Source organism: Tiliqua scincoides, chromosome 4 (assembly GCF_035046505.1).
Source record: "Tiliqua scincoides isolate rTilSci1 chromosome 4, rTilSci1.hap2, whole genome shotgun sequence".
In the NCBI taxonomy this organism is placed as follows: Eukaryota; Metazoa; Chordata; class Lepidosauria; order Squamata; family Scincidae; genus Tiliqua; species Tiliqua scincoides.
In genome coordinates, this window is record NC_089824.1 from 179,122,852 (window position 1) to 179,150,496 (window position 27,645).

Consider the following 27,645-nt stretch of genomic DNA (forward strand, 5'->3'; position numbering starts at 1 on the left):
TAGGATTGCATCTCTGTCACCCACCTTTTATATGAATGGATTTAAGTCCATAAGCAAGCTAAACCTAATTTGACCCTCCATTTTACCAGAAGACATAAAGTTAATGACATGTTTATTAAAGTTAAGAATCAAGGGGCAGGAGGTCTGGTCTAGAGGGTAGAGCCTCCATTTGCCTGAAGATTAACATCCACAAGGTCGCCAGTTCGAGGCCACCGGCACCGTGCGACCTTGAAGCAGCTGACAAGCTGCAGCTGAGTTGTTCCATCTGCTCAGAGCGTGGGAGGATGGAGGCCAGAATGTTAAAACCAGATCGGAGTGTAACACCTTGAATGTGGTGGTTCTTGAAAGAGAGAACCTTCTTTCAATTTGTAAAAATCCCTGCGTGGATTTAATAAGCCTGCCTGTGTAAACCGCCTTGAATAAAGTCTTGAATAAAGACCAAGAAAGGCGGTATATAAATACTGTATATTATATTATTATTATTATTATATTATCAAGTATTTTTCAAAGGCTTTGCAGCAGGCCCTGTACTCAATTCAAAAGATAGCAATGTTTATTAAAGATAAACTCAGAGCAAGTAGAAGTACAAGCAAGCACAGTGTTGAATTTACATGCATAGATTTTACATTTTATTGCTGCTGTAATGATCTGAAACAGAAGGGCAGATATATTCAGGTGAACATATCTTAGTAGTACAAAGTAGCAAGATGTTATGCCACTGGAAAACATTTACCAGAAGTTTTTAAAATATTCTATGCCAGTTGATCAATCTACTTTCTTGCATCATCTTTCTTCTTGGCAAAACACTAAACTTGTAAACTTTGATCAACAAGCTTTTAAAGTGCTGTTTTGAGACATTCATCTCTTACAAGAGTGTGTGAAAGGCCACATGCTTAAGAATACATCAAATTCCTTCAGTCTTCTCTTTTGGAAGTTAGTGCTGGTGATAGCTCCCAGATCTGCAAGTCTCAGAATAGACCCTGTACACTTAACCCAGTCCAGTAACAGTTTACATGGATGTTTAGGAATTCAGTCTTCATACCACATTCAGTTCACAACATCTACCAAAAGGTTCAAAATTAGTTCTGACATTTAATGTGTCGGATTGCAGTTGTATGTTGTGATACACAGAAACTTGAACAGGTACAGATTGGAATGAAGAATGTATTTATCTACTCTAAGCTGAACAGAATGGAAGAGAAAAATATTTTCACCCATTAAAGTTACATTTTACCAAGACACTAATTATGAATTTTAACAAATCCAAAAAGTTTCAATCCAAATAGCTTTGCTCTATTTCTATTATGCCTAGCCTTTGAATTCAAGTGAAGAGCAACTGTATTCTCAGATTTTCTGCTTTGGTTCTTTTCCACCAAAACAGAATGTGTTTTTTAAAAAGGGAATACTTTCAAACCACACTTTCCAGAATAATGGTTACTTTCAAGTACAAGAAGTGCAGTGTTCCATTTGAAAGAAATTCTTACAAAGAACAAAAACAAGGAATTCATGTGTTGACCTTTTTTATCTGTAAGAAGAGGCGTGCAGATATACAGAATTTTACTATAAGAAATTCAAGGGATGTTAAACATTAGCTATTCAATTAATACAATGTTTATTTTTCAGTATTTATTCTTGTCTGTGACCTATCACCCAGTTTAATCAATACACGTTTTCTGTACAGAGTAGTTCTGAAATCAATGCAATGTCCTACTCAGTCAGACAGATGAACATGAGTCAGTTACATTTACAGCAGAATGTATACCTCATTTCCCCTTTGGAGTTTTTAGGGCAACATCTTTATAAGGCAAGGCTTGGATATTTAGGTTTCTTCTAGAAAAGACAATTAAGGAAAGATATGAGGGATTCAGAACATGTGGTAAGCCAGAGAATTTGTCCTTCTCTCACAAACTTAGAACTCAGGGTCACCCAGTGATGTTGACTTTGTGGTAGGTTCAAGACAGACAATAATGTCATACATGTTTAGAGGAATTGGCTACCACAAAGCCGAACAGCAAGTAGCTTAGAAGGCTTGGAGGACAGGTTTATCAGCAGTTATTAGCCACAAAAGCTAATGAAACCTCCATTAGGCAGAATGGCCCTGATATCCAGATACTGGAAATAAACTAGATATAGTGATCACATTTGTGTTCCACTTACAAGCTTTCAGGTTCATCAAAATTGTCATTGCTTGCAACTGAATGCCAGAATGAATAGTTTGGTCTCATTTTGCTATCTGAATGCATCCAACTGCAATGGACAGTCAGACTGATTATTTTTTCCTTTTTACATAGCACATCATTTCATCCACAATTTTAGCACAATCCTGATGTACTAGACAGATCTACATTCAAAGACATTTTACCTGAAGACCTATTCGTGTAATAAACACTTCTAGCATGCATACAAAAATACTGATGGCAAGACTCCAAAAGAGAGAAAGCAACACTTTAGCAGTTGGTCTCTACTTTTTAAAGTCTTTAGCAAAGTGTCTTCTTGTTCAAGTTAGCACACTCCTCCACCCGTGTTTTCTCTTGAAATCTCACAGCAAAAAAGTAACAGTGAAAGAGACTTCCGAAATGAAACATTTAATAGAAAATACACAAAATAAATAACTTCCAATAGCACCTTTGTCCAAATAGCAAACATTAGCTTTGCCTCACACCACCTTGTGAGATAGGTGGTTTCACCCATTTCTCAAGTAGGCAAACTGAGGCGGAGTCTGCCTACAACTGCAGCCAATGTTTAGACCATCAGTCCTAAAAAACATTTAACTACTACTCAAATCAATATTCATGAGTGCATTTCAGATAATAGCTTTACATCTTAGCCTGAACACATTCATTTGAAGGTAACATGGATTTTGAATGGTCTATATTATTTCCAAGGAAGTGGCTTATGTACGTGGCTTTAGAACAAATGTTTAATATACTCCACTTGAACTATTGTATAAAATGTACCCAATCTTTTTTTAACTATTCTTTTATATGTTTTAGAACTACATATATACATAGGCTTGTAAAAAGCTACAGAAAGAGGCTAAAACATGAGCTTGATTTTAAAGAAATCACCAGTGCCAACACTACCGACAAAAATCCTCCCTTTTTATTGGCTTTAGTCAATTTCCAGTATTTAATCCACAACCAAGCAAACCTTTTAAACACATGATTATAATTTAAATTTTTCCAGCTTTTCCCCCCTATTCTACTGAAGAAAGTATGTAGCAAGGCAATCTTGGAATTGCCCTCCTGAAGCATGGCCCCAGTTTGTTTCCTTAAGGCTTTAGATAAAGGATCTTATAGATACTTTAGGTATTTGCACTTAACAGCCCCAATCCTGCTAAATTTGGTCATGACAAAGTTCCATTTAAAGCAAAAGGTATCAAGTTAGCCATGAATAATTTATTTCAATTGCTTTCCATGGGACTTGCAGAACTTTCGCTGGACCAGAGCTAACCTGTTTTAACCTACCATTTTGGGGGCAGTGACTGCATGCAGTCTGCTATGATAAAAAGTTTGTTCCTAGAGTTCTTTCCCTTCAATATATTCAAAATGAAAATACATAGGAATATAAGGTGATTCAAAAATACCTGATCCAAACTACAGAAATACTACATTAAAATGTTGATACCAAATGTTACTGTTTTTAATATATAAAGAGATCTGGAACTCCAAACCTGGAGTCAAGCAGCTGCCAACAACACACACAGCTGTATCAGCATTCTAAGTGCAAGAGGCTACTATCATTGTAGGTCATGTGAGCTGCAAACATGTTATCAGATACTCCAGATTGCGCAATTATTGGCTTTCATGGATTACATCTCCTCCCAGTATGTACAACTGAACATGCTATGCTAGAACTAGTGATTATAATTGCTCCTGGCATAGTAGCAACCACCAATGTGGTTGCATTGGCTTAGTATTTGTGGGTCTGCCTACAACACCATGATCCATTACAGTCACACTGACAAATATATCCCATCCTAACCGTTTATTTTTCCCCACTCAGCCGTGCATAGATATAGAATTAACGCATACAAAAATATTATGCTGCTGGGAATATATTTTTAGTCCCAGTGAAAGTACCTGCTGGACTGCAGTTACTTACACAAAGGTCAGCGAGCCTTATTTTCTAGTGTCCATCACCTCAATGGTGGCTGGTGACAACCCTATGCCCATGCCACTTTGACCTTTTAATGGATGCCACCATGAAGCTATTTTAAAACACAAGATAGAAACTACAATTTTGTGAACCTGATTAGGGTTCATTCCTCACCCCCCCACCTCCACCATTTCATTTCTAAAAATTAAATCTTAAGTTAGACACAAGATTAAAATGTGGTTTGGCATCCAGAAAGGCCATATAATGTAGAATGACGATGTTCAGAATGTGTTTCAGTGGAAGCAACTATTTCTTAAGAATGGAAAAGCTTTACTAACAGATACCATTCAAGTGATCACAATAATTTAGCCTGGCAAAATCTGACAAGGCAGGCACTAAAGCAGCAGGAAGGTCCAAATTCTAAAGGAGAGTCTAAACATAAAAACAACTTATAACTACTGATAATGTACCTAGTTAGGGGAGTCAGCAGCTAAAAGGTTATGCCAGTCTGCCATGTGATGCAATGAAAATTAAGGCAAGAGTGTAAAACCTCCAGATGCTGGTCACTAAAGGTAACCAGAAATTTTACACCTGGCAACAGACAGCATATTCTGATGCAAGTCTTTCACTTTCATTATTAGTGAGTAACACTAATCCCAGCTGGCTGTAAAACATAACAAAAGTAGGCTAACTGCTTAAAATATAACTAAAGGATACTAATAAGTTAAATAATGAAGAAATATGTAAACTTACCAGCAGCTTTTCACTCCCTAAAAATGTTGAAGGCAACACCTTCAACTAAGAATAACAACCTTAATTTTGTACATCTGACAAGGTACAGATGTCCTCACATAACTATTCCAGGGTTATGGAATATCCAGAAATTGGTATCCAGATACCTAAACCATGGATACTGGAGACGCCTGTATTAATAGCATGACCCGCGCATGCCCCCATGAATGTTAATGCTCTACAGTCTTACCAATAAGTTTTCCTTGCTTTCAATAGGGAGCTATAAGCATTAAAGCTTATAAGTTTTAATGCTTACAGCACAGAAAAAATCAGGCAACCTGAATAACTGACAAAAATAGACCTAATGCTGATCAGAAAGCAGAAGTTAACTGCTTCCTGTTTAGTGTTAAGTCTATTTTCATCAGTTATTCAGACTGTTCATGCTGTAAGCTTGGATGCTTACAGAACCTTGTTCAAAGCAAGAAACACTTACTGGTAAGACTTTAAAAAACATTAATGGGCGTGCAAGGGTGCATGGGCAAATGAAAACAGTGGATACCGGATCCACAGATATGGGGGCCCATTTCTACTTTCTTAAAATAAACCAACTTTGGGATTGAGGCAATTGTGTGACTTATTTGCTTTTAGCTCAGCACAACTCTTCATTAATGAAAATGAGACAAGTAATTTTGCAATTCTTGAATGCAAACCAATTTAACTAGAGTGGATAATGAAACTCAGTAACTGAGCCAAAATTTTTATTCCATCAGTGATGTTAAAAATCTTATATGCAGTCTAGCTAGCTGCAATTGTATAGCTATTAGGTTGTGTCCCAGAGGAATCCCTGCATCAGCTCTTCCAATTCTGTCAGAAATTGATACTGATGTTCACATCAATAGCCGTCTCTTGTTCTCCTAGATATGCCAAAGAACACTTTTAAGCCAGTTGAAAGATGCTATACCACTGCATACATGCATGTAAACTTATCACACTAACCACAACAAATCTGTGCTCATCAGCCATAATTATGTTAATGGGGCTTTCTGGCTTCAAATGAAATCTGATGATCACATATAGATTTAAAACCTAGAGGCTTGATCTGGATCAGTGAGGTAGTAGATATGATCAACCTCACACAAAATTCACACTTCGCCAAAATTGGTGTGTCCCGTCTCCTTGGCATGTTCTCTGGCTTCCACTTGCCCTGTAAATCCTTTCTGACATACCATACATCTCAATGTAAACCGGTTTACATCAGTAAACTGTCTCTTTCTTCTGGCTTCATCTGCTAACTCCAAAGCCTGTGCAAGGACAATGTCATCTGTTGCTGAAAAAATTGTCTGGGGAGGAACATCTGAGTTGGGGATTTTACGCTCAAGTGGATCATAGTGAATACCATCATAAATTAGAAGAACCCGTTTAGCATAGCCAGCGTCTTCCCCAAAACGGTCTATTCTAACTGTCTGAGTGTCCACTACACAAATTTCACATTGATAGAATTTTGACAAAATGGAAACTTCAATTGCACCTCCCCATGTATCGTCTCTTCTGATCCAGTCACAGTATTCCTGGTTAGTTTTCCCCAATACCGCCTCACTATAGGATTCTGGATCACTTGCAACTATCTGTGCTATGAGACTTCTCATCTCTGGGGCACATGCTGGCTCATAAACACCACCTTCTACCACATAGTATATGCTGGTAAAGAGGCACGAGTTATCTGCTGGAACAACCTTCCGGGCAAGTACTGGAATAGCTTCTCTGACTGGATTGGGAACAGTTCGCTTTGTAACTATGGGTGACTCAGTCTCAGGTCTGGTTGCATCTTCTTCAACTATCAGAGTATCACCTGTCAAGAAAAAGGACAAAAAAAACAGAAAGGTAGATAAGAATATAAACTTAGGTCCCTCCATGGTAATGAACGCTAGCCTCTCCTTTCTCACAAAATCCAACAATAGTAACATCTATATTGCAAAGTTATGAGGATTACACAGATGACAGCAAGACATACAGGTGGGTCCCAATATCCACAGATCCAGTATCTGCAGTTTCAATTATATGTAGTTCCGGAGGATACCGGGGACACCTTTTTAAAAGAGAGCAAGTGAAGGGGAAGGTTAAAAATAGTTTTGTTTACCTATTGCAGCAAAACTGTTGTGTTTTCACAGCTGCCAGTAGCCTGTTCCTGGACACTCTGAGGCTGATTTCTTCCCCCCAATGTTGCCCCAGAATGCAGCGCAACCACGAAGGAAATGCATTGCACTGCATTCTGGGACTACATTGGGGAAGACAGCAGCCTCAGAATGACATGGAAGAGGCTGCAACCAGCACAGAAGGCTACCTATAGTTCTGAAAATGCAGTGGTATCGCTGCGATAAGGTGAATGACGGTAATTTTAACCTTCCTGTTCACTTTCAAAAAGGTGTCCTTGGTATCCGTGGCAGTAAGGAGTAGAAGCACGCCTGTACTCTAAGCAGTCAAGTGAAATACAATTATGGGTGCAATCCTAACCCACTTTCCAGCACTGACATAAGGGCAATGAAGCTCAGAGGTAAGAGAACAAATATTCCCTTACTTTGAAGAGGCCTCCGTGAGTGCTACCCAACTGCAGAACGCAGCGCATGTCCCATTGGCACCGCTATGCCAGTGTTGGAAAGTTGGTTAGGATTTGGCCTAAGAACGTAAAACTAGTTAATGATATGCAGAGCAGATTTGAATCTAACTAGAATAGCTAGGAGACAAACAGAACACATAATATTTCAAGGCAGAGTTTCCAGAAATAACACATGCCAACATGCATTTTGCTATCCTAAATGTTAGACCTATTCCTGGGTATATTTTGGGTGCCGAATCAAAAAATGGGATCAGTTTTGCCCAATCAAGACTAAGTTTTGGAGATACAGCATGGTATCATTAGTGAATGGTTTAAGCAGTTTCCTTGTGAGGAAGCCTATGATAGAATCCATACCAGTGCTTTATAATCAAAAGTTTCCTTCTAAATTTTTTGTTGTCGCCCTAATGATTTTATTTACTGTTTTATATATTGTATATTTTTAGTTCTTTATGTAAGCCCCACCTGGAGCATTTGCTCTGGCATAGTAAAACTGGGATATAATTTTTTTTAATAGGGAAAAATTGATGCCATTTTCTGAATTGGTGCCCCAAATTCATATAAAACCACCATAATTTTTGGAAGAAGTTTTTCAGACCCTCAAAATTATAGGCCTGTATAATCAATGTAATGGGGCAATCATTTCTGTATTTTTCATGAAAGTACAAGCAAAATGTGTTTATTATGACTATTAAATATATTTAATTGAATTTCAAAACTCATCATGTTCATTTATGGAATTACAATTGTGCTTATGTATATTTTTTACTATCCTGTCCAAGTCACATTTTTGTCCCTAAAACTTCATATTTATCAAATACAATACAGGAGACCAGATGCTACATCAGTTATCTATGCTCAAAGGTCAGGTCACCAACATTTCACACAGAGGTAGCAAGCTTCTGCAATTTAATAAATGGGTGTCAACTACCGTCCTACCAGTTTCTGGCAATTTCTGAATGACATTAGCATCATTGCTTCACGACTTCCTGTCACAGGACACAAGTATACTCTATATTCCAGAGATGCTTAATGAAAACTTGGAATATGGTAGTAAACAGCACCATGACAAGGCATGAAGGTCATTTCTTTAAAACTATTAAGGGGAAAGGACAAGAAGCCACACAGCTTGTGCTCAAGACATGCTAGGTAAGCTGTCAGAAGACCTGTCCTTTCCCTGAGCAATCTGGCAGGAAAAAAATACAGCAAAAAGTTTTTCAAGTCCCTCAGGCTGCCCTACAGCTGGTCAAAGAACAAACTATATATGAAAACCCACCCTACATTAGACAATTCTGAGTTGGCATTTCAAGTAATTATAGTTTATACTTTTCAAACTATCACCTAGCATCTTATATTTGAAAAGGGAATTAGCGATACAAGATTTTTTTTAAAAATCCTGATTTCTCACAGTTCTGCACCATAGAAGTGACAATACAGGTTGAGTATCCTGCTTGGGTGAAAGTGCTGTCTGGATTTTGGATTTGTTTTGATTTTGGCATAATTGCATAAAATAAATACAGTGAGAAAATTTTCCTCTTGCTCTTTCCACTGCTACCCATATGTGTGTCTACTTGCCTGTTTGAAATTTTTTCAACAATGTCTATACAAGCACACACCACAGAGCTGAGTACAGAACCTACAGCCTGTATGTGGGAATGAGCACAGAACCTTCTACTGTTCACACTACAGAAAACAAATCTTAGACAAAAATATCAGATTTTGGAACAGTCTGGATAAAGCGTAAGCTACCTCAGTGTTTCTCAAGGTTTGTCCTATGCTGCACCATTTCACATGGTCCACCTATTTGAAGTACCACCCAAAGTAACTGGTGATAACACCACTGCCAGTTGGGAGGCCAGATATGACACAACCAACACAAGTAAGAGGCTCAGGGTGGACAAGAAAGTTTTTTTTAGCATGGAAAAGCAAGCTTTGGAGCTCTGCCCGCTGCGCTGAGCTACCTACCGCTGTTGTGCTGTGTTCATCATCATCAGTATTTATATACTGCTTTTCAACAAAAAGTTCACAAAGCAGTTTACAAACAAAGGCCCAAATCCTAACCAACTTTCCAACACTGACACAGCTGTGCAAATGAAGCATGTGCTACATCCTGCAGTTGGGTGGCACCCACTGAGGCCTCCTCAAAGTAAGCGAATGCTTGCCACCTTACCTTGAAGCTGCATTGCCCTTACCTTGGTGCTGAAAAATGGGTTACGATCGCACCCAAAGCCAAATAACTAAATGGCTCCCTGTCCAGAAATGGGCTCACACTCTAAAAAGATGCGGAAGAACACCAGTAAACAGCCACTAGAAAAGACTCTGTGTTGGAGTGAAGAGGGACAGTTACTCTCCCCCTGCTAAATATAAGAGGCACGCTAGTTGCAAAAGTGTCTCTTGCCCATTTAGCAGGGGATGATCCTGGTCTTGCTGCTGGGCGACAGGTGTACCTGTGAGTACCACCAGACAGCACCTCAAGCACCACAGGTGGTGCCCAAACCACTGGTTGAGAAACACGGATCTACCTGCATTCGTGATCGCAGGCTGGCAGCACACACTGTGCCTACTTAAATTAGCTAGGCAGCCAATGCCTTTCAGGGGCAGAGTCATTCCTCCCTTGCCTGGCAATGCCAAGCAAGAAAGGGGGACCTCCAGGGCAGCCTGAGTGGCACATACGTACTCACGCCATGGAACTCCCATGAGTAGCGTGGCCAGGTACGGGGGGGGGGGGACAGAGTGCTCATAGCTAGGGAAGAGTAGGGCCATGGGTGGGTGAGCAGGTTCAGGGGGGGCAGAGTGCCTGTGCCTTTGACCACTGTACAGAGGGGCGTGGGCAGGTGTGGCCTTCTCAGCCCTCCCCTGTTGGGCTGCTCCTGCCCAGACTCCCCTCCACGCAGTGGCTGCAGGCAGAGGCTCTCCGCCCCCTCGAGCCTGGTCGCCCCCCAAGCGGCCTCCCCCCCCGTACGACACTCGCTGGGCGCGGGGGCCCGGGGCGCGCTCCTCACCCGAGTGGATGCCGAGGTCCCCGAGGCGCCGCTCGCCGTCGCTGAGGTCCAGGCTGCGCGGGGGGAAGCCGAGCAGGAGGCGCTGGGCCTGGACGGGCACCCCGGTGAGGGAGGCGAGGGCGGCCTGGAGCTCGCGCAGGCAGGAGTGCGCCGTCAGTCCAGGCAGCGCGTAGGAGCCGCTCCGGGCCTTGCAACGCAGCCGCAGCATCCTGCCCCCTTCCCGCCTCGCTGGCTTCTCCCGGCGGCGGCTGCCGGGTTTCAATGCCGCCCTCTCTCCCCCCGCAGCAAAATGGCGGCGGCGACGGACCGCCCAGGCAACCCTCGCGTCCCTTCTTTCCGGGTTGCCGATTGGCCAGCTTCGCCACCGCCCCGGCGCGTGCTGCTCCACATCCACCAATCAGAGACGTGGGCGGGCTTCCAAAGCAAGCCGGTATTTGAATAACAGCCGCCTCACCTCTCAGTTTTGTCCGCTTGCGTGAGACGTCGCGTCTGGGGCGTTGTGACGTCACCGCACCGCCCCTTTCGCCTCGCGCCGCGTTTTGTAACTAGAGCCTTTGAGGGGGTGGGGCTTGTGTGCGCATGCGCGCCTCATGGACGCCGGGTAACGGGTTCACGCTGTAGAAGAGTAATTACAGTAGTAACGAAGCGCCTCCCGACAAAGCGGATGTTGCAGCACGAGCCTATGCATGTCTACTCAGAAGTAAGTCCCATTACAGTCAATGGGGCTTACTCCCCTGTAAGAGTGGATAGGATTGCAGCCACAGTCTCTGAAGTGCCTCAAGGTGTTTGTGTCATAATTTCTGAGGCGTTTGTCACACTGTAGTTAGTCATGATGACTGCTGCTGCTCAGTCCTTACGAGTAGATTTCCTGCCCACGTGCAGGCAAGCCCCAGCTGTGGCTGGGTCTTCACACACTGCAGTAGCCCTGGAAATCCCGTGCGTGGCATTACGCTCGCTGACATGGCGCATCCTGGGAACCGTGCAACTTGGGGGTGCACGTGTACCATGCATATCGTTGGGCAGGGGTAGGGAGCTCGGGTCACCCAATGGACGACACAGTGCCTACACCTTTAACCACAGCACAGAAGAGGGAATGTGGGCAGGTGCAGCTTTGAAACCCTTCCCTGTTGAGCTGCACCTGCCCAGATTCCCTCTCCTATGCCATGCTAAAGGTGTGGGCACCCTGCCCTCCGCTGCCCCGGTAGGGAGTCCCTCTGCTCTGCGAAAAAAGCGCTCAGATGCAGGTTGGAAAATGGTGCCCCAAACGCAGCCCACTTCCTTCTTTCAGCGTCGTTTCTTAAGTTCAGGTTTCATCAGCTCATCCAGAGCTCCCCCGTTGCACCGCCTTCGCATCTCCAGAGAGCAGCCGCCCTCCTCCTGCTTCCTCTTCCTGCTCAGCGGCTGACAGGTGCCACCTGCGCCTTTGGAGCTGCTGCCCTTGCCGGGGGTGTCTCCCTGCACTGCCTTCGCGCTCCTGGCCTTGGGCTCTGTCGCAGGCTGCGCTTCCACCCGGCAGCTGCTGGATCGGCCCCTGACTGGACTCTGGAGGTGCGCGGGTTGGGACGCACGCGGGGAGGAGAGTTGCGTTGCGGGCTGGGGCAAACAGTGTGGGGTCCTTGGGTGGGTGGGCTCCAAGGGAAACAAGGGGATCGTGGCTGTGGTGGCCACGATCGCGGGCGGGGGTCTTCCCTGGTGTGCTTTGCAGGCCACTTGCAGCCCAATCCTATGCATGTCTACTCAGAAGTAAGTCCCATTGTGTTCGGTGAGATTCACTTCCAGGAAAGTGTGACTAGGATTGCAGCCTTGGTTGTATTGCCCTGGAAACCTCTCCAGCACTTGGCATCATCCTGCGTCAATGGGAGTGGAAGAGGAGGATGTTGATGATGAATGAGATACTGGATCAAAGCTGCTGCGCTCTCTTTCTCACTGCGGGATCTCCTTCCTGCCCCGGCTGCGAGGGTCCCTGCGAAGAGCGCCCCCCTTCCCTGCCCCTCGTCTGGAGGAGTTTTCCTTCACCTCTTGCAAAAATGCCTGCTGACCTTGAGGAGCAACTTCTGCGCGGCTTCCTGCTTCTCACGCTCCCGTGGCTGGTCTCTCTCCCCCGCCAGGGCTGGAAGAGCGTCACGGGCACACGTTGCTAGCCTGCCTGCGTGTTCTTGCTTTCTCTGCTGCGGAGAGGCGAGCGTTTCATCACGCTTCTCTTTGGGTGCTTCGTTTCTTCCAGAAGGGGAAGTGCCTGCCTGCCTGCCTCGCAGCAATGTCAAAAGATGAAGCCCAGCTCCTCCGGGGGCAGGTCAACAGCAGCTGTTGCAGCCAGGAAAGCAAGCCTTCCAATGCAAGAGTCTCTGAGAAAAAGTGTTGTGAGTATTTTTTGTGTGTGTGATTATTTTAGGCTGTGATGTGGTGGGGGAGGGGCAAATTCTCTTCAGCACATATAAATACCAAGGGAGACAGATAGGCGTTAAGTGTCTTCAGTTCGATTGCCTTACTGCAGTGTTTCTCAAACTGTGGGTCACGAGCTAATTTCAGGTGGGTCCCCATTCCTTTCAATATTTTCTTTTGAATATATCAGGCTTGATGCTACCATGGGATGTGACTGCATTTGGGGAAATGTTACAGATCTGAACTTTTAACAGGCTACTATGTATATGCTTTTAACAACAATAGTAAATGTGACTTACTCCTGGGTAAGTGTAGGTAGGATTGTTAAAAAATTTTCTGCCTGATGATGTCACTTCCAGTCATGACATTACTTCCAGTGGGTCCTGACAGATTCTCATTCTAAAAAGTGGGTCCTGGTGCTAAAAATTTGAGAACCACTGTCCTACTGAACTGCAGGGTGTAGGGTCATCCCTGGTGTACCACAGTGTTTGGAGGGTATGCTACTGCACACTCTTTCTATACTGAATGATAATTAATATCTTGTAAAAGCATCACGCAGAATAAAATAGGAATATCTGGCTACCACTCAAAGTACCTTAGTTCAGTGTTTCTCAACCAGTGGTACAGGTAGCACCAGGGTACTTGGAGTGGTGCCTGGTGGTATTCACAGGAACCCTGGACATCTGCTGCCCAGCAGCAAGACCAGGAGTGTGACAACAGTATATATAAATACTGTGGTATATAAATACTGATGGTGATGAATGCAACACAACAAACAGCAGTAGGAGGCTCAGTGCACTGGGCTGAGCTCCAAAGCATGCTTTTCCATGTTCAAAAAAAGTCCTCCTGTCCACCCTGAGCCTCTTACTGGTGTTTGTTGTGTTGCATCTGGCCTCCCACCCCAGAAGTAACTAGTGATGATGTCATCACCAGTTACTTGCAGTGGTACTTCGGATAGGTGGACCATGTGAAGTTGTACAGTGGAGAACAAATGTTGAGAAACACTGCCTTAGTTCACATCCCAATTTGGCATGAAGCAAACAGAGTGACCCTGGTCCAGTCACTCACTTTCAGCTCATCGATCCTATCTCATAGGATCCTTGTGAAGATAAAAAAAGGAAGTGGAGAAGGAACAGCCTTATACACCACCCTGAGTTTTTGGTAGGAATTTCAGGGTAAAAATAGAATAAACAAACATTTAATACAAGTACTTTAAATGATTTTTTTACAGTGGGTCATGTGAAGTTATTAGCACTCAGCAGCATGGGTGGGATACATCTGTTCATGACAACATGTTTCCTTTGATAGAAAACCCCTTACCCACTTTGAAGAGTTGTGTAGTTTTAAGGTCTCTAGCAGTCCCTGTCCTTTATGGGGCCCCTAACTTCAAGAAGATTTTCTAAAGAGTTAGGAGTCACAAGGTCCTTTGCTGATAAACAGCCGTGCCACCTTAGTACTGAGTACTTTCAGTACCTAATATTTAATGTTTTTCCTGGAATCTCGGGGAAGGTGGGAGGATGAGAACAAATGTCCAGTATGTCAGTGAGGTGACTTCATCCAGTACTTTGTGAATCAAACTGATGAGACTTCTGCTGTAAATGCAAATGACGGGGGAAAAAAACCTTGCCTATCCCACCAGTCCCATCTGTGAGATGACTGATATGGTTGTACTGAGTGGTGCATTGCAGGGAGTAGCAAACAGACTGGGGGTTCCTTTCATGCCAAGCTTTCTACTGCCTCCCTTCAGCCCTTTAGACATTGCTCCTTCCTCCTTCAGTCCCTTTAAATTTAACAGGAAGTGCTCAACATGCTGGAAGGGTTCCCAGTGTATACTGTACTTCCAGATTTGTTTAAAGAGACAGTGCAAATAAGGAACACTGTGAAGAGGTAGGGGGCTGGATCACCACTTTCAGAGGTGTTTTGGAGGACACATAAAGATGAGTTGGGGGTGGTATCTACATTGCCAGGCTGCAGATCAATCTTGAACTGTTCCTCAGCTCAAGCTTGCCATTATGCAGAACTGCTTTTCGTTTAAAAAGGACAAGTAGGAAGACTGTTAGTTTTTTCTCCAGTGTCACATCCAGTACTTCCAGTTTGGCCCTTGATTGGAGAAAGATGGACATTTCTGATATGCTTGTACACTATCTGACACAACTAATCCCAGTATAACGCTATGCTAATGGCACCTTGCATAGCACAAGGCTAACTTTTACTCCACAGTGGTACCACATACTCTTGTGAACCATTTTTTAAACTTATTTAGTACCTTGAAGGTATACATGCAAGTGTGTCTTTTGTGTCTCACCAGCCAAGTGCCTGTTTGCTGGAAACCCACTGCCCCCAGCTGAGTTCTTGTTTTGTTTGTTTTTTCCTCTCCTGTACCCTCAGTTTATTCAGGGTGAAATGAAATATTATGAATATTCCTACACAAATGAAATATGTGTAGGAACTGACTTCTAAGTTACAGCACTTTATTTGAAACAATAACAATATAACAAAGCCAAGTAGGTTACTTTAAAATAAAAGCGTCAGTAAAAATACTTTCTTATGCACACTTCCATGCATGGCTTCTCAGAAGTAGGTCCAAATAAGTTCAATGGAACTTACTCCCAGGTGTGTACAAGACTGCAGCCTTCAACTAATATCTACTTATGCCCTGTTGCAAGTCAGGCAGTATGCTGCCCTTCATTTCCTGATAGGCTTCTTTCTCCTCCTCACTTCCTTACCGTTCTCTTCACTTGTCCTTTTTCTAACTGCCAGTGACCAGCTGTCAACTTCTAAGTGACCCCCTCACCTATCCTTCTATAAACCAAACACATCTTTCCACTAATCCTGAAAGAGTTCTGCCAATTAAAATAGTGTTTCGCATTTTCTTCTGCATCCTCAAGTTGTTACCTCTCATAGTTTTGCTTTTTTTAAAAAAAACTTTCAATATAAAAACAGAGAAAACATTAACAACTTTAACAGTGAATCTATATCAGCATATAACCTGTTGCCTCATTTCTCTACACAGTAAAGCTGTGTTTCCCATCCTTAAACCAATCCATTACCTGTGGGCTGGATAGGGAGTCCATTATTTTTGACTTGTAGGACTTTCACACTGAGATGAAAATGTAATTCACAGGTTGCCTAAATAAACATTAAAATAGTTTTTCTCTCGTTATTGCATTTCTCATTCAAATGCTTACTTTTGACACTGTGCACAAGGAACTTCCTCTGCTCATGTCCTGCTGAAAAAAAAATCCAAGTTGCATAAGAATACAGTTTTCCTCTCTTGTAACTTCCTGTGATTTCAATCTGTGCAGAAGTTCAGTGGGTTATGCACAATTTAATGTTACCCTCTGTGTTCTTTTTTCTTGGAAAAATATTTCCATGTCATGTTATTGCTGAGATGGATTTCAGAGAATAATTTTATCTAATTGATATATAATTGTCAGGTTTCAGGGCATCATCTTATTTCTAAGCACCAAAATTACATGTGACTTTGAAAGTATTATTAAACTTGATTGGTTTAGTTTTTGTCTGGAGCAGCTATTTCTACTCTACATGCAGGTCACAAACACTACTGTGAGTAGTGGGGTGCCAATATGATCTTTTTTTCTAACGTGAATAACAGCCAAATCAGGAGGGCCATAGTAGTGAGTTAGGGTTAAATCCCCACTGCAGTGTCCTAATCCAGGGAGACACCTGATCCAGCTGCATTTGATCAAGAAAAATGAACTAATTGGGGCTAATAATGCTTTATATGTCACATGTAATTTGGCTTCAAGACATCCCTGTGAATATCTGGAAAGCCATTCCTGCACAGCATAGGCTGTAACAAAACATAACCCTCTTATCATATAAAGTGCCTATCATATGACTAAGAAATGGATCTCTTCATTTTATATCTTTAGAATGTTAACATGGTGAAGTTTTATCCTGGCTCTCCTGCAGTAATTGAGAGCTAAGTAATTGAGAATGTTGGTATTGACTGCAATGGAGCCCTAATTCTTGGAAGTTATGAACAGGTTTCACTACACACCTGCGACCTTGTCTTTTCTCTTTTTTTGGCCCACTGCACTTGGTATAAAAAGGACTTTATTATTAATCTAGAAATAATAATATCCCATATCTGAATGGTGTTAAATTCTGCCTGTGTGCAACTTCCATTCATCTCAGTGAGGCTTGAAAATTAATGTTTAAGAATGTGAACAAAAGCAAACTAAGATTAACTTAGCCACATTCAGCATGTTGAAAAAGGAAGTTGTCTGTCTTTGTAGTCTCAAGAGGAATTCTTGTCTGGCATTTTTTCTTCACCTTGAAAGGCCACCTGCTTAATTCGAAAATATTTTTAACTCTGAATGACATATTCAGTTGGAGCACTTAGTCACTGGCTATTTTTTGCTTGGCGAGCCTACCTTATTATCAAATACCCACAACAGTATGTTATGGTCTTTTGATCGATTATAGGAAATTTACACAGCCTCACTTCCTCTTGTCTACAGTGGATGCATTGGCAGAAGAAATAGGAGTAGAAAACAGGAATTATTTTGGCTTTTTATTAGCATTTTTCTTTTTCTGGTATTTTGATTTTATCTTTTGATTTTATCTTTTCTTTTTGCAGCATGGGCCTCTTATATGACCAACTCCCCTACCCTGATTGTGATGATTGGCCTTCCTGCAAGAGGCAAGACATATGTGTCCAAGAAATTAACTCGCTACCTCAACTGGATTGGAGTGCCTACAAAAGGTTTTTGCCTATTTTTAGTGAATGAGATATTATTATAAACTATTGGTTGAAGCAATAGATATTCTAATTCTGTGCATGATGGGGAAATTGGAAAAGGTGCATGTTTATGAGTTGCTGAAAAGGCTGGCATTCAGAAACTCAGCTTGGGGGTTCTCCTGGATCCACAGTTGCTCCTGGAGTCTCAGGTGGCGGCAGTGGCCAGGGGAGCCTTTGCTCAGCTTCGGCTGATTCGCCAGATGCGACCATACCTGAGCTGCGCGGACCTGGCCACAGTAACCCATGCCCTAGTGACATCTAGATTAGATTATTGCAATGTGCTCTACGTGGGGCTGCCTTTGAAGATGGTCCGGAAATTACAACTAGTACAGAACGCAGCTGCTCATGTGGTTGCTGGGGCACATCGGTTTGACTCTGTCGAGCCGTTGCTCCGGCAGCTACACTGGCTGCCGGTTCTGTTCCAGGCCCAATTCAAGGTGCTAGTTTTGGCTTTTAAAGCCCTTTACGGCTCGGGTCCGGGGTATTTGAGGGACTGCCTCCTTCCCTACAATCCTGCCCGTGCTCTTAGATCATCTGGGGGGGCCCTTTTGACTGTGCCGCCACTAAGTGATGTGAGAGGGGTGGCGGCCAGGAAGAGGGCCTTCTCGGTGGTAGCCCCCAAACTGTGGAATACCCTCCCCTTAGAACTGAGAACTGCTCCCTCGTTGCTAACGTTTTGGCGTGGACTGAAGACCTTTTTATTTCAAAAAGCTTTTAATTGTTAACAGGCTGGCTGGTGTTTCTGCTTCTTGCTTTTTATATGAAAATCCACGGGGTTTGTTTGTTTTTAGATTTTTTAATTATTGTACATTGTTTTTAATGATTGTTTTTTATGTTGTACTTTTAAATTGTAAGCCGCCTTGTGTGCCCGTTGGGCAAAAAGGCGGGGTATAAATTAATTATAATAATAATAATAAATCAGATCCTCATTGACTGATAATTAGGACTAGAAATTGTTATTTTGTGACCTCTTTACAGAATGTGTGGGATATTCTGAAGCTGTACTATGTAACAATAGAGTCATAGTACTCCTTATTAGAAGCAGCAATCCAGGCCAAATAAATTTCAGTTCCCTGTTTTGTACCAAATTTGAGCATGTCTCAGATAATGTAATCCTCAAAATATTTATGCTGTTTGGAATCCCCGTGGACCTCTGCTAATATAGAGGTTATAATTCACCCTATTAGTTTGCCCAGTGGCGTTGCTAGGTGGTGCGGGGGGCGGGCTGCACCGGGTAACGCGCACGGGGGGGTGACGCGCATGGGGGGGTGACGTGCACTGGGGGGTGACATGCTAAAATCGGGGTGGTTAGGAGTAACCCCATCATATTATATACCATTGGATGTGGAATTTCAAGCGGAATACAATGCAGAAAACCAGAGTGAAATATCTCCTTTCTATCAAAAGTTATGGCCAAAAAACCGGAGAACAAAAAAATGCATGGATCCCTATGGAAAGTGAAAGTGAGCCTTATCGCGCGTTTACTCGCGAGTAGGTGAACTAACCTTAGTCCATCGGAAAGGGCAGGCTGAGAGGAATCCAATGACACCAGAATTAATTACTACACTAATGTTATTTCTGTAGTCTATTGAGGCTTCAGTTTCAAATCCCCCTATACCAGAGCAATTCTATAGAATTTAACAGGCCTCTTCAAGCTGTGTTACTTGTTGAGTATTGTGCAAGTTGTGAATTGCTGCCCTGATTTGTAAAGTGTACTACCATCCTTGGGCGCAATCCAGGGAAAGGAAAGTGTAACAGCCCAGTCCTAACTTTCCAATGCAGTCATGCCAACAGGGCCTACCTTGCTTTCTTTGCTGGAGGGGAGGGCAGTCACAGAGGCCTCCTTAAGGTAAATAATTTTTTTTGTTCCCTTCAGAGCTGTATTGCAGCTGCATCAGTACTGGAAAGTTGGTTAGAATTGGGCTGTTAATCCCATTTATTTTGTAGGAGAGATGCAAGTTCTTTGCTTTCTCTCATTGAAATCAATGGACTAAAAATGTTAACCTCTGAATGGATCTTGCCCTTTGTGTTTACACTGTGAGGTAGGTCACAGTAATGACCATTTTACAAATGGGAAACTGAAGCTGAGAGAAACTGGCATGCCCAAGGACACACAATGAATTCTTGACAAAGGCGAGACTGATCCCAGGTTTCCAATTCCAATTTCAGTGTTTCATCCACTGCAGTGGTTCTCAAACTGGTGGGTTGTGACTCACCAGTTTGTGTAATGCTTCCCCCATCCCTTTAAGGAGCGGGGGAAGGGAAGGGAGGCAGTGATGCAATCCCCAGGATCGTGTTGCTAAGAGGGGCGAGGGGAGATGCTTTGCACTTACTTCAAGAAGGCAGGGCTTCAGGAGGCACGGGGAGCCCTGCGCAGCCCTGCACAGTGCTCCCCGAGACTTGGAGCGTTCACTAAAAGCGGGTGCAAAGCACTTCCATTTTGCAGGAGGTGCTTTGCGCCTGCTTTTAGCGAACGTTCCAAGCCTCAGGGAGTGCTGTGCAGGGCTGCGCAGTGTCCCCACTCCTGCAGCCCTGCTTTCTGAAACTAAATGCAAAGTACCGCCCCTCACCCCCCTTAGTGATCCCCAGGATCATGTTGCTGCCCTAGCCCCTCCCCTGCAAAAACTTACTGAGGGAGTAAAATTCCCTCAGTTTGAGAACCTCTGATCCACTGGACAAAACTGGCTCTTGTACAGTAGTCTGTTAATAGCTGCGCTAGTTACTTATTCATGGATTATCTGGAAACTCACAGAACTCAATGGCCTTGTTGTACATTCTATAAAAAATATGCTTGCAACAGTTATGTGACAGTTCAAACTTGTTTTGTTATAACTCCCAGTGAAATCAGTAAGAATGAGATGCAAATAAGTATGATTGCAATCATAACCTTTGCTTAACTCATGCTGACTGTAAATGTTTTAGTTATCAAAATATAAAGGCAGGTGGGGGAATCTCTTCTTTGCTCAGTATTTATAGGATGTTGCTAATTTTATTTTATTTATTTTTTGAAGTGTTTAATTTAGGGGTATATCGTCGTGAAGCAGTAAAATCGTACAAGTCATATGATTTCTTCAGACATGATAATGAAGAAGCCATGAGGATTAGAAAGTAAGTGGTTGCCAACATCACTCAAAATACTGTGTCTGCAAACTATAAATGATGCTAATTGTGTTGCTAGTCTTGGAATGCACTATAATTAACCTGAATTAAGAGAACAAAAAAAATCTGTGCTATGCCAGTGCTACTATAGCTGTCTTTCTGTGTGTGTATCCCAGCAGTACTGCCCAAAAGGGCAGGGGTTCCCCCTGCAGGTTTGCCCTTCTGAGGCATTAAACGTCCCCCAGCAGACAGTCTAGGACAGTCTCACCTCCTCTGAGGACTCAAAACTCACAGATCTCAGACAACCACATGAGTTTTCTAAACAGGCATTCAGAACCCATATGGAAAATTCCAGACTCATGGATTAAGAAGCAAAAAAAGGTACTTGGTTTATTCCATGAGGAAAAAAAAAACTCATGGATAACACACAGATAAGGAAACTAACATGTGTCTTGCTTCCAGACATGTGCTACATTTGTAGGAAATATTTGTAGGAAATACTGATTTTTATGTGCATTTTGGCACGTTAGTTCTGGACACATTATGAAGAATGAAACAGGCTAAAGGCCCAATCCCATTGGGGCCTTACGCTAACAGATCCTGTAATCTATCAGCAGAAGTACTGCGCCAATTGTGAGAAAGCTGCTCTGCCATTTGGCAGGCTGTGGCTGCCAGGGCAATTAGACAAAGACCTCATATGGATGACAGCAGCCCATTGAATGCCCTTCATCTCCCATCTTTGCTGGTAAGTCAGCAGCAGGGAAGGATCTTGATGGCAGTCGTGCATGCTGAGATCCTATCTTTCCTTCCCAGCCCAGACCCTCTCCCAGGAGTCTTCTCAGATTTATGCCATCAAAAGATCTGGCATAGGTTCAAGGAGACCTATTGGAGAACAGATGGCCTATAAAGTTAAAAAAAAAATTACTTGCCTCTCCCGGACTTTCTGGTGCCTCTCCCATTCATAGTATGCAGGCATGCTCCATCAGTGACACTGCACACTCTGGGCTGGTGAGTAATAGGATTGGGCTCTAAGGGACAGAAAAAGAAGATAACAAAAACTGGCCAAGAAAATGAGAAGATGAATTTCAAAATGGTGCTAGGTAGAAAATTTTTCAAATAAATATGCTCTGCCTGACAAATTTCAGCAATATATCCTTCAAAGACAATTACAATTTTTCTCATCGTGCTTTCTCAGCATTCTAGTTCACAGCAAAGGTCTGAGCTATCATTAGTTAATATTCAACTTTCCAGTACCGTACCATGGGGAGTTATAGTTAGCCTTCATACAAATGCTGTGTTATCTGTTTAACATAATTTGTAGAATTGTTTATTTTAGGTGAAGTGCATGCTATTAAAATGATTATTTTAGAAGCAAGCTTTGAAGTTTTTTGCTCTTGAGGGATAACAAACTTTAGACCTTGAGGAAAGACTTGTAGAAATATAATTTGGAACAGGTACAGGCAATTACCAAGAGAACATACTATAACTGTTTTCTGTTCTTTTTGAAAAAGGCTGTTGCTTGTAAAAAGAAATGAAACTTGGGCATTCTGAAATTGTAAGAGTGGATTAATAGATGGCTAGAGGAGCTATTTTTCACATTTCATTTCCCCCTTTCTCTAAGGAACTCAGGGTGGTGTACATGGTTCCTCCCCTCCTTTTGTCCTCACAATGACCCTGTGAGATAGGTTAGGCTAAAAGATAGTGACTGAGACATGGTCATCCAGGAAGCTGCATGGCTGAGTTGGGATTTGAACCTGATCTTCCAGATCTAAGTTGAGCTCCAGAACCACTATACCATCCTGGCTCCTGGTAGAGGGAGGACAGCCCAATCCTGAGCTGCCCAGGGCACCCAGCCTCAGCGGCATTGAGAATGGCTGTCGCCAGATCCTGCACACTTCGGGCTACTGCAGGTGGCACCTCAGGAGAAGGGGACTTTCGTCCCCTTCTCCCGGATAAAAGGCTACTCACTTTACCACTGACCAAAAGGTTGGCAGTAAAGTAAAACCGTTCGTGTAGGGCGCTGAACCTTCCACGAACCTTCCCCCACTTACCATGCCACAGCTCAGCGGTACATGAGACCGGCAAGTGTCGGAGGCTGGGCGCCCACCCTGCACCCACCCCGTGCTAGCCTGGCACTAGCCCAGCACCTGCTGGCACTTTTGTGGCGCCACGATTGTGGCGGTAGTCCAGCAGTGAGGCTCGCAAACGTGCCTTATGAGCCCAGGATTGGGGTCTCAGGGATCTAGAAAATTATACTTTTTTTGAAACACTCACATTCTGCTATGGGAAACAATGGAATAAATGCAACAGTTTAATTTTGATGTTTTGGCTGAACATTTTGGAGTGGGGACTTGGCAGAATTTAAATAATTTGTAATTGCTTAGTCAGTGAACAAGAGAATTGAGAGAAATTCAAGAAACAATAATTGGGCAAAAGAAATGTAGCAGGAAGGGAACCAAGAGGTGAATATGAAGGGAGCTATATTAAGTAATTAATCTCTTCTCCCTCAAGTCCTTCTGAGTCCATAGTTTCTGAGCAACTGGAATCTGTTTTGAATAGTGGGGGTTTAATGCATGAAGTTCAATTTCTTTGTTTTTAAATGAAACAGTTGATTTTCTTAATTTAAAAGAATCTCCTACATTCCACACTGGAAAGCCAATTTCTTTAGTTGATTGTGTCATCTGAGTATTTCAGGGCTCCATATGCTTTTGCAACAATGTTTCTAAGAAATGAACAATAAATGTTACCAAATTATCTTTTTAAAAAATTGTTCACACAAGCAGAGCCTTGAGGCTTGGAAACAGAGATCCTGTATGAACAGTAGAGAAGTAGATCTTTGAAATTTGGGACATGCCTTGTGTCCTGTAAGTGGAGCTGCCTTTTTGCTGTGTGTCCACATAAGAACAGCCCCACTGGATCAGGCCATAGGCCCATCTAGTCCAGCTTCCTGTATCTCACAGCGGCCCACCAAATGCCTCAGAATTTAGCATCCACAACTCAGCATGTGAGATTTTTCTGATTGTTAATGTAGGAAGCATTCTTTTTCCAAAAGGACTGAACCACCATGAAGGCCTCTCTGTAAACTGAACAAGCTACAAACGATTTGACAGACACTTTAAACTTCTCATATTCAGGGTCAGAATGGACATTACTTGTAGTATGCACTGTGTGGCTGCCTTCTTGCTTTTACTTTGTCAGATAGCGTTTATGGAGGGAGGGCAATACCGATTGTGACTGCACTGGAAGAAGTGAACTTTAACCTTTGTCCCCATTGCAGTCACAATCTGGATTTCCTTCCCCATTTAATAAAAACAAGGGATTTAATTTTAATAAAATTAAAATTTTAATTTAATTTATGCTATTTATTAATTAATGTTTTATTTAATAAAAACATGAGATTGCCTTGAAGGGAGAAGAATACTGCTGTACACTATATCCTACTGTGTTACTATTTCAAATAGTTTGGATTCTCATAAATTTAAAACTTATTTCACCCTTTCTTTTTTTTCACAGGCAATGTGCCTTGGTGGCTCTTGAAGATGTGAAAGTTTATCTGATGGAGGAGTGTGGCCAGATTGCTGTAAGTGCATAGCCTACTAGATGGGTGAGAGTTTAATCTGAAAGTCCAGCCCAAATGTATGAAATGTCTAAGTGTTGAAATGTGGGGAGGGGGAGCACAAATCTTGGAGGTTTTCATCCGTGGGCCCCTCTCTCATGTTTTGGTACTGAAACTGGGAACTGATACAGCAAATAGAAAAAAAAAAATGTTTCATGCAATGTTTTCTCACAAAGAAAATTGTACAGTGATTTCAAGTAGTTTTTATGTTGTCATCACTGTACTTCATTCATAATGCTTTCTAATGATAAGTAGTATAAGTCTTTTAGTACAGATTTAACTGCAGAACACTTTTAAACACCAAAATGTTATAAAGGTCTGCTCAATTTAGGGCACAATTCTAACCCCTTATGTTGGTGCTTTCTGCACCCAACTGCAGGATGCAGCACATGACCCATTGGCACTGCTATGCCAGTGCTGGAAAGCACTGACATAAGGAGTTAGGATTGTACCCTTAATCAATAGAGATCAAAGAAACCAGTCTGGCAAGAAAGGTGCCCAGAAGATTTTTTTTCCCTTCTGGTCCTGTTAGCACCTATAGTCCTATTTCAGCCCTGGAGGGGAAGAGATGCTCTGCCAGGGTCTGGAACTCCCAGAGTGGCCACCAACACCAGCCCATCCATGAGGCCAGCTGATGCAGGTTGCATTCATGGCAGATTGAGAAGAATCCACAGGGCAGTGTATTTGGGATGCCTTTCACCCTAAATTCTATGATGACCTGGCCACCACTGTCAAGAAAATCCCTGTAAAAGAGCCATTGTTCATCCTCGGCGATTTCAATGCTAGAGTTGGTGCTGATAACAGTTCATGGCCCACTTGCTTAGGTCAGTTTGGCACTGGGAGGATGAACGAAAATGGCCAACGCCTGCTAGAGTTTTGCTGTCATCACGGTCTCTGTGTCAGCAACACATTCTTCAACACAAAGCCCCAACATAGAGTCTCTTGGAGACATCCAAGATCAAAGCACTGGCACCAGCTCGACCTGATCCTCACCAGACGCTCCAGCCTTCCCAGCATCAAGATCACACGCAGTTATCATGGTGCTGCCTGCGACACTGACCACTCCCTGGTGTGCAGCAGAGTGAAACTGCAAACAAAGCGACTGTATCACACGAAAAAGGAAGGAAGACCTCGCATTGATACCAGCAAGACCCGGGATCAGAGAAAAGTGGAGGAATTTGCATGAGCGCTTGAGGAATCTCTTCCAGGCCCGGCCGACGCAAACGCATCCAACAGATGGGAACATTTCAAGAATACCGTTTACAACACCGCCTTGTCCATATTCGGCAAGAAGACCAACAAGGCGGCAGACTGGTTTGAAGCCCACTCTGAGGAGTTGACACCAGTCATTGAGGAAAAGAGGAGAGCTCAAGCAGCATACAAGGCCTGTCCCAGTGAGCGCAACCTGCAGGTCTTCCGAACTGCTCGCAGCAAAGTCCAACAGACTGCCAGGAGATGTGCTAACGACTACTGGCTCCAGCTCTGTTCCGAGATACAGATAGCAGCTGACACGGGCAACATCAAGGGGATGTATGATGGTATCAAGCAGGCCCTAGGTCCAACACAGAAGAAAATTGCCCCTCTGAAGTCTGCCACAGGCGAGCTCATCCAGGATCGGGCGCAGCAGATGGAACGCTGGGTGCAGCACTACTCTGAGCTATATTCCAGAGAAAATGTAGTCACCGAAGAAGCACTGAACAACATTGAGTGCCTGCCTGTGCTGGAAGAGCTTGACAGTGAACCAACCCTAGAAGAACTTCACGTGGCCCTGGACTCCCTTGCCTTTGGCAAGGCACCTGGAAAAGACAGCATCCCTGCTGAAGTCCTAAAATGCTGCAAAGAGATCATCGTCACTGAGCTGCATGAAATCCTCTGTCTCTGCTGGAGAGAAGGTGGAGTACCTCAAGACATGAGGGATGCAAACATCATCACGCTGTACAAGAACAAAGGTGACAGGGGTGACTGCAACAACTACCGCGGCATCTCTCTCCTTAGCGTTGTAGGAAAGCTGTTTGCCCGAGTTGTACTAAAGAGGCTCCAGGTACTTGCAGAGAGCGTCTATCCAGAATCGCAGTGTGGATTCCGAGCCAACAGGTCCACCACTGATATGATATTCTCCCTTAGACAACTGCAGGAGAAATGCAGGGAACAACGACAGCCACTCTTTATAGCCTTCATAGATCTCACGAAGGCTTTCGACCTGGTCAGCAGAGACGGCCTCTTCAAGATTCTCCCCAAGATTGGATGTCCACCCAGGCTCCTCAGCATCATCAGATCTTTCCACAAGGACATGAAGGGCACTGTTGTCTTCAATGGCTCCACATCAGACCCTTTTGACATCCGAAGCGGAGTGAAGCAGGGCTGTGTTCTTGCACCAACCTTGTTTGGGATTTTCTTCGCTGTCCTGCTGAAGCAGGCCTTTGGAACTGCAACAGAAGGCATCTATCTCCGGACCAGATCAGACGGAAAGCTCTTCAACCTCTCCAGACTGAGAGCAAAATCCAAAGTCCAGCTGAAATGTCTGCGTGACTTCCTCTTTGCCGACGATGCAGCTGTCACTACCCACTCTGCCAAAGATCTCCAGCAGCTCATGGATCATTTTAGCAAGGCCTGCCAAGATTTTGGACTGACAATCAGCCTGAAGAAAACACAGGTCATGGTTCAGGATGTGGACTCACCTCCCTGCATTACAATCTCTGAGCATGAACTGGAGGTTGTCCATGACTTTGTGTACCTTGGCTCAACGATCTCCGACACTCATTCTCTCGATACCGAGCTAAACAAGCGCATCGGTAAAGCAGCTACCACGTTTTCCAGACTCACAAAGAGAGTCTGGTCCAACAAGAAGCTGACGGAACATACCAAGATCCAGGTCTACAGAGCTTGCGTCCTGAGTACACTTCTGTACTGCAGCGAGTCATGGACTCTTCGCTCACAACAGGAGAGGAAACTGAACGCTTTCCACATGCGCTGCCTCCGACGCATCCTCGGCATCACCTGGCAGGACAAAGTTCCAAACAACACAGTCCTGGAACGTGTTGGAATCCCTAGCATGTATTCACTGCTGAAACAGAGACGCCTGCGTTGGCTTGGTCATGTCGTGAGAATGGATGATGGCCGGATCCCAAAGGATCTCCTCTATGGAGAACTCGTGCAAGGAAAGCGCCCTACAGGTAGACCACAGCTGCGATACAAGGACATCTGCAAGAGGGATCTGAAGGCCTTAGGGATGGACCTCAACAAGTGGGAAACTCTGGACTCTGAGCGGCCCGCTTGGAGGCAGGCTGTGCAGCATGGCCTTTCCCAGTTTGAAGAGACACTTTGCCAACAGTCTGAG

At 43.6% G+C, this 27,645-nt stretch overlaps 2 protein-coding genes across 5 annotated transcripts in view; one reads left to right on the forward strand and one right to left on the reverse strand.

Annotated features, from left to right (window-relative positions):
- Positions 1-531: 531 nt before the first annotated feature.
- YOD1 (YOD1 deubiquitinase) lies at positions 532-10,716 on the reverse strand. Its single transcript, XM_066626317.1, has 2 exons — positions 10,444-10,716; positions 532-6,679 (listed from the first exon to the last, which is right to left on the reverse strand). The coding sequence occupies exons 1-2, from the start codon at positions 10,649-10,651 to the stop codon at positions 5,973-5,975; spliced, it is 915 nt and encodes a 304-aa protein (XP_066482414.1). The 5' UTR covers positions 10,652-10,716; the 3' UTR covers positions 532-5,972.
- A 1,225-nt stretch (positions 10,717-11,941) lies between these two features.
- Positions 11,942-27,645, forward strand: part of PFKFB2 (6-phosphofructo-2-kinase/fructose-2,6-biphosphatase 2) — a 47,863-nt gene continuing 32,159 nt past the window's right edge. For all 4 annotated transcript variants that reach the window (XM_066622816.1, XM_066622818.1, XM_066622817.1 and 1 more), the window contains exons 1-5: positions 11,942-11,991; positions 12,668-12,803; positions 17,432-17,557; positions 20,605-20,701; positions 24,206-24,272. In XM_066622816.1, coding sequence (XP_066478913.1) covers positions 12,701-12,803; positions 17,432-17,557; positions 20,605-20,701; positions 24,206-24,272 — 393 coding nt within the window. In that variant the 5' untranslated portion in view covers positions 11,942-11,991; positions 12,668-12,700. The remainder of the gene's footprint in view (positions 11,992-12,667; positions 12,804-17,431; positions 17,558-20,604; positions 20,702-24,205; positions 24,273-27,645) is intronic.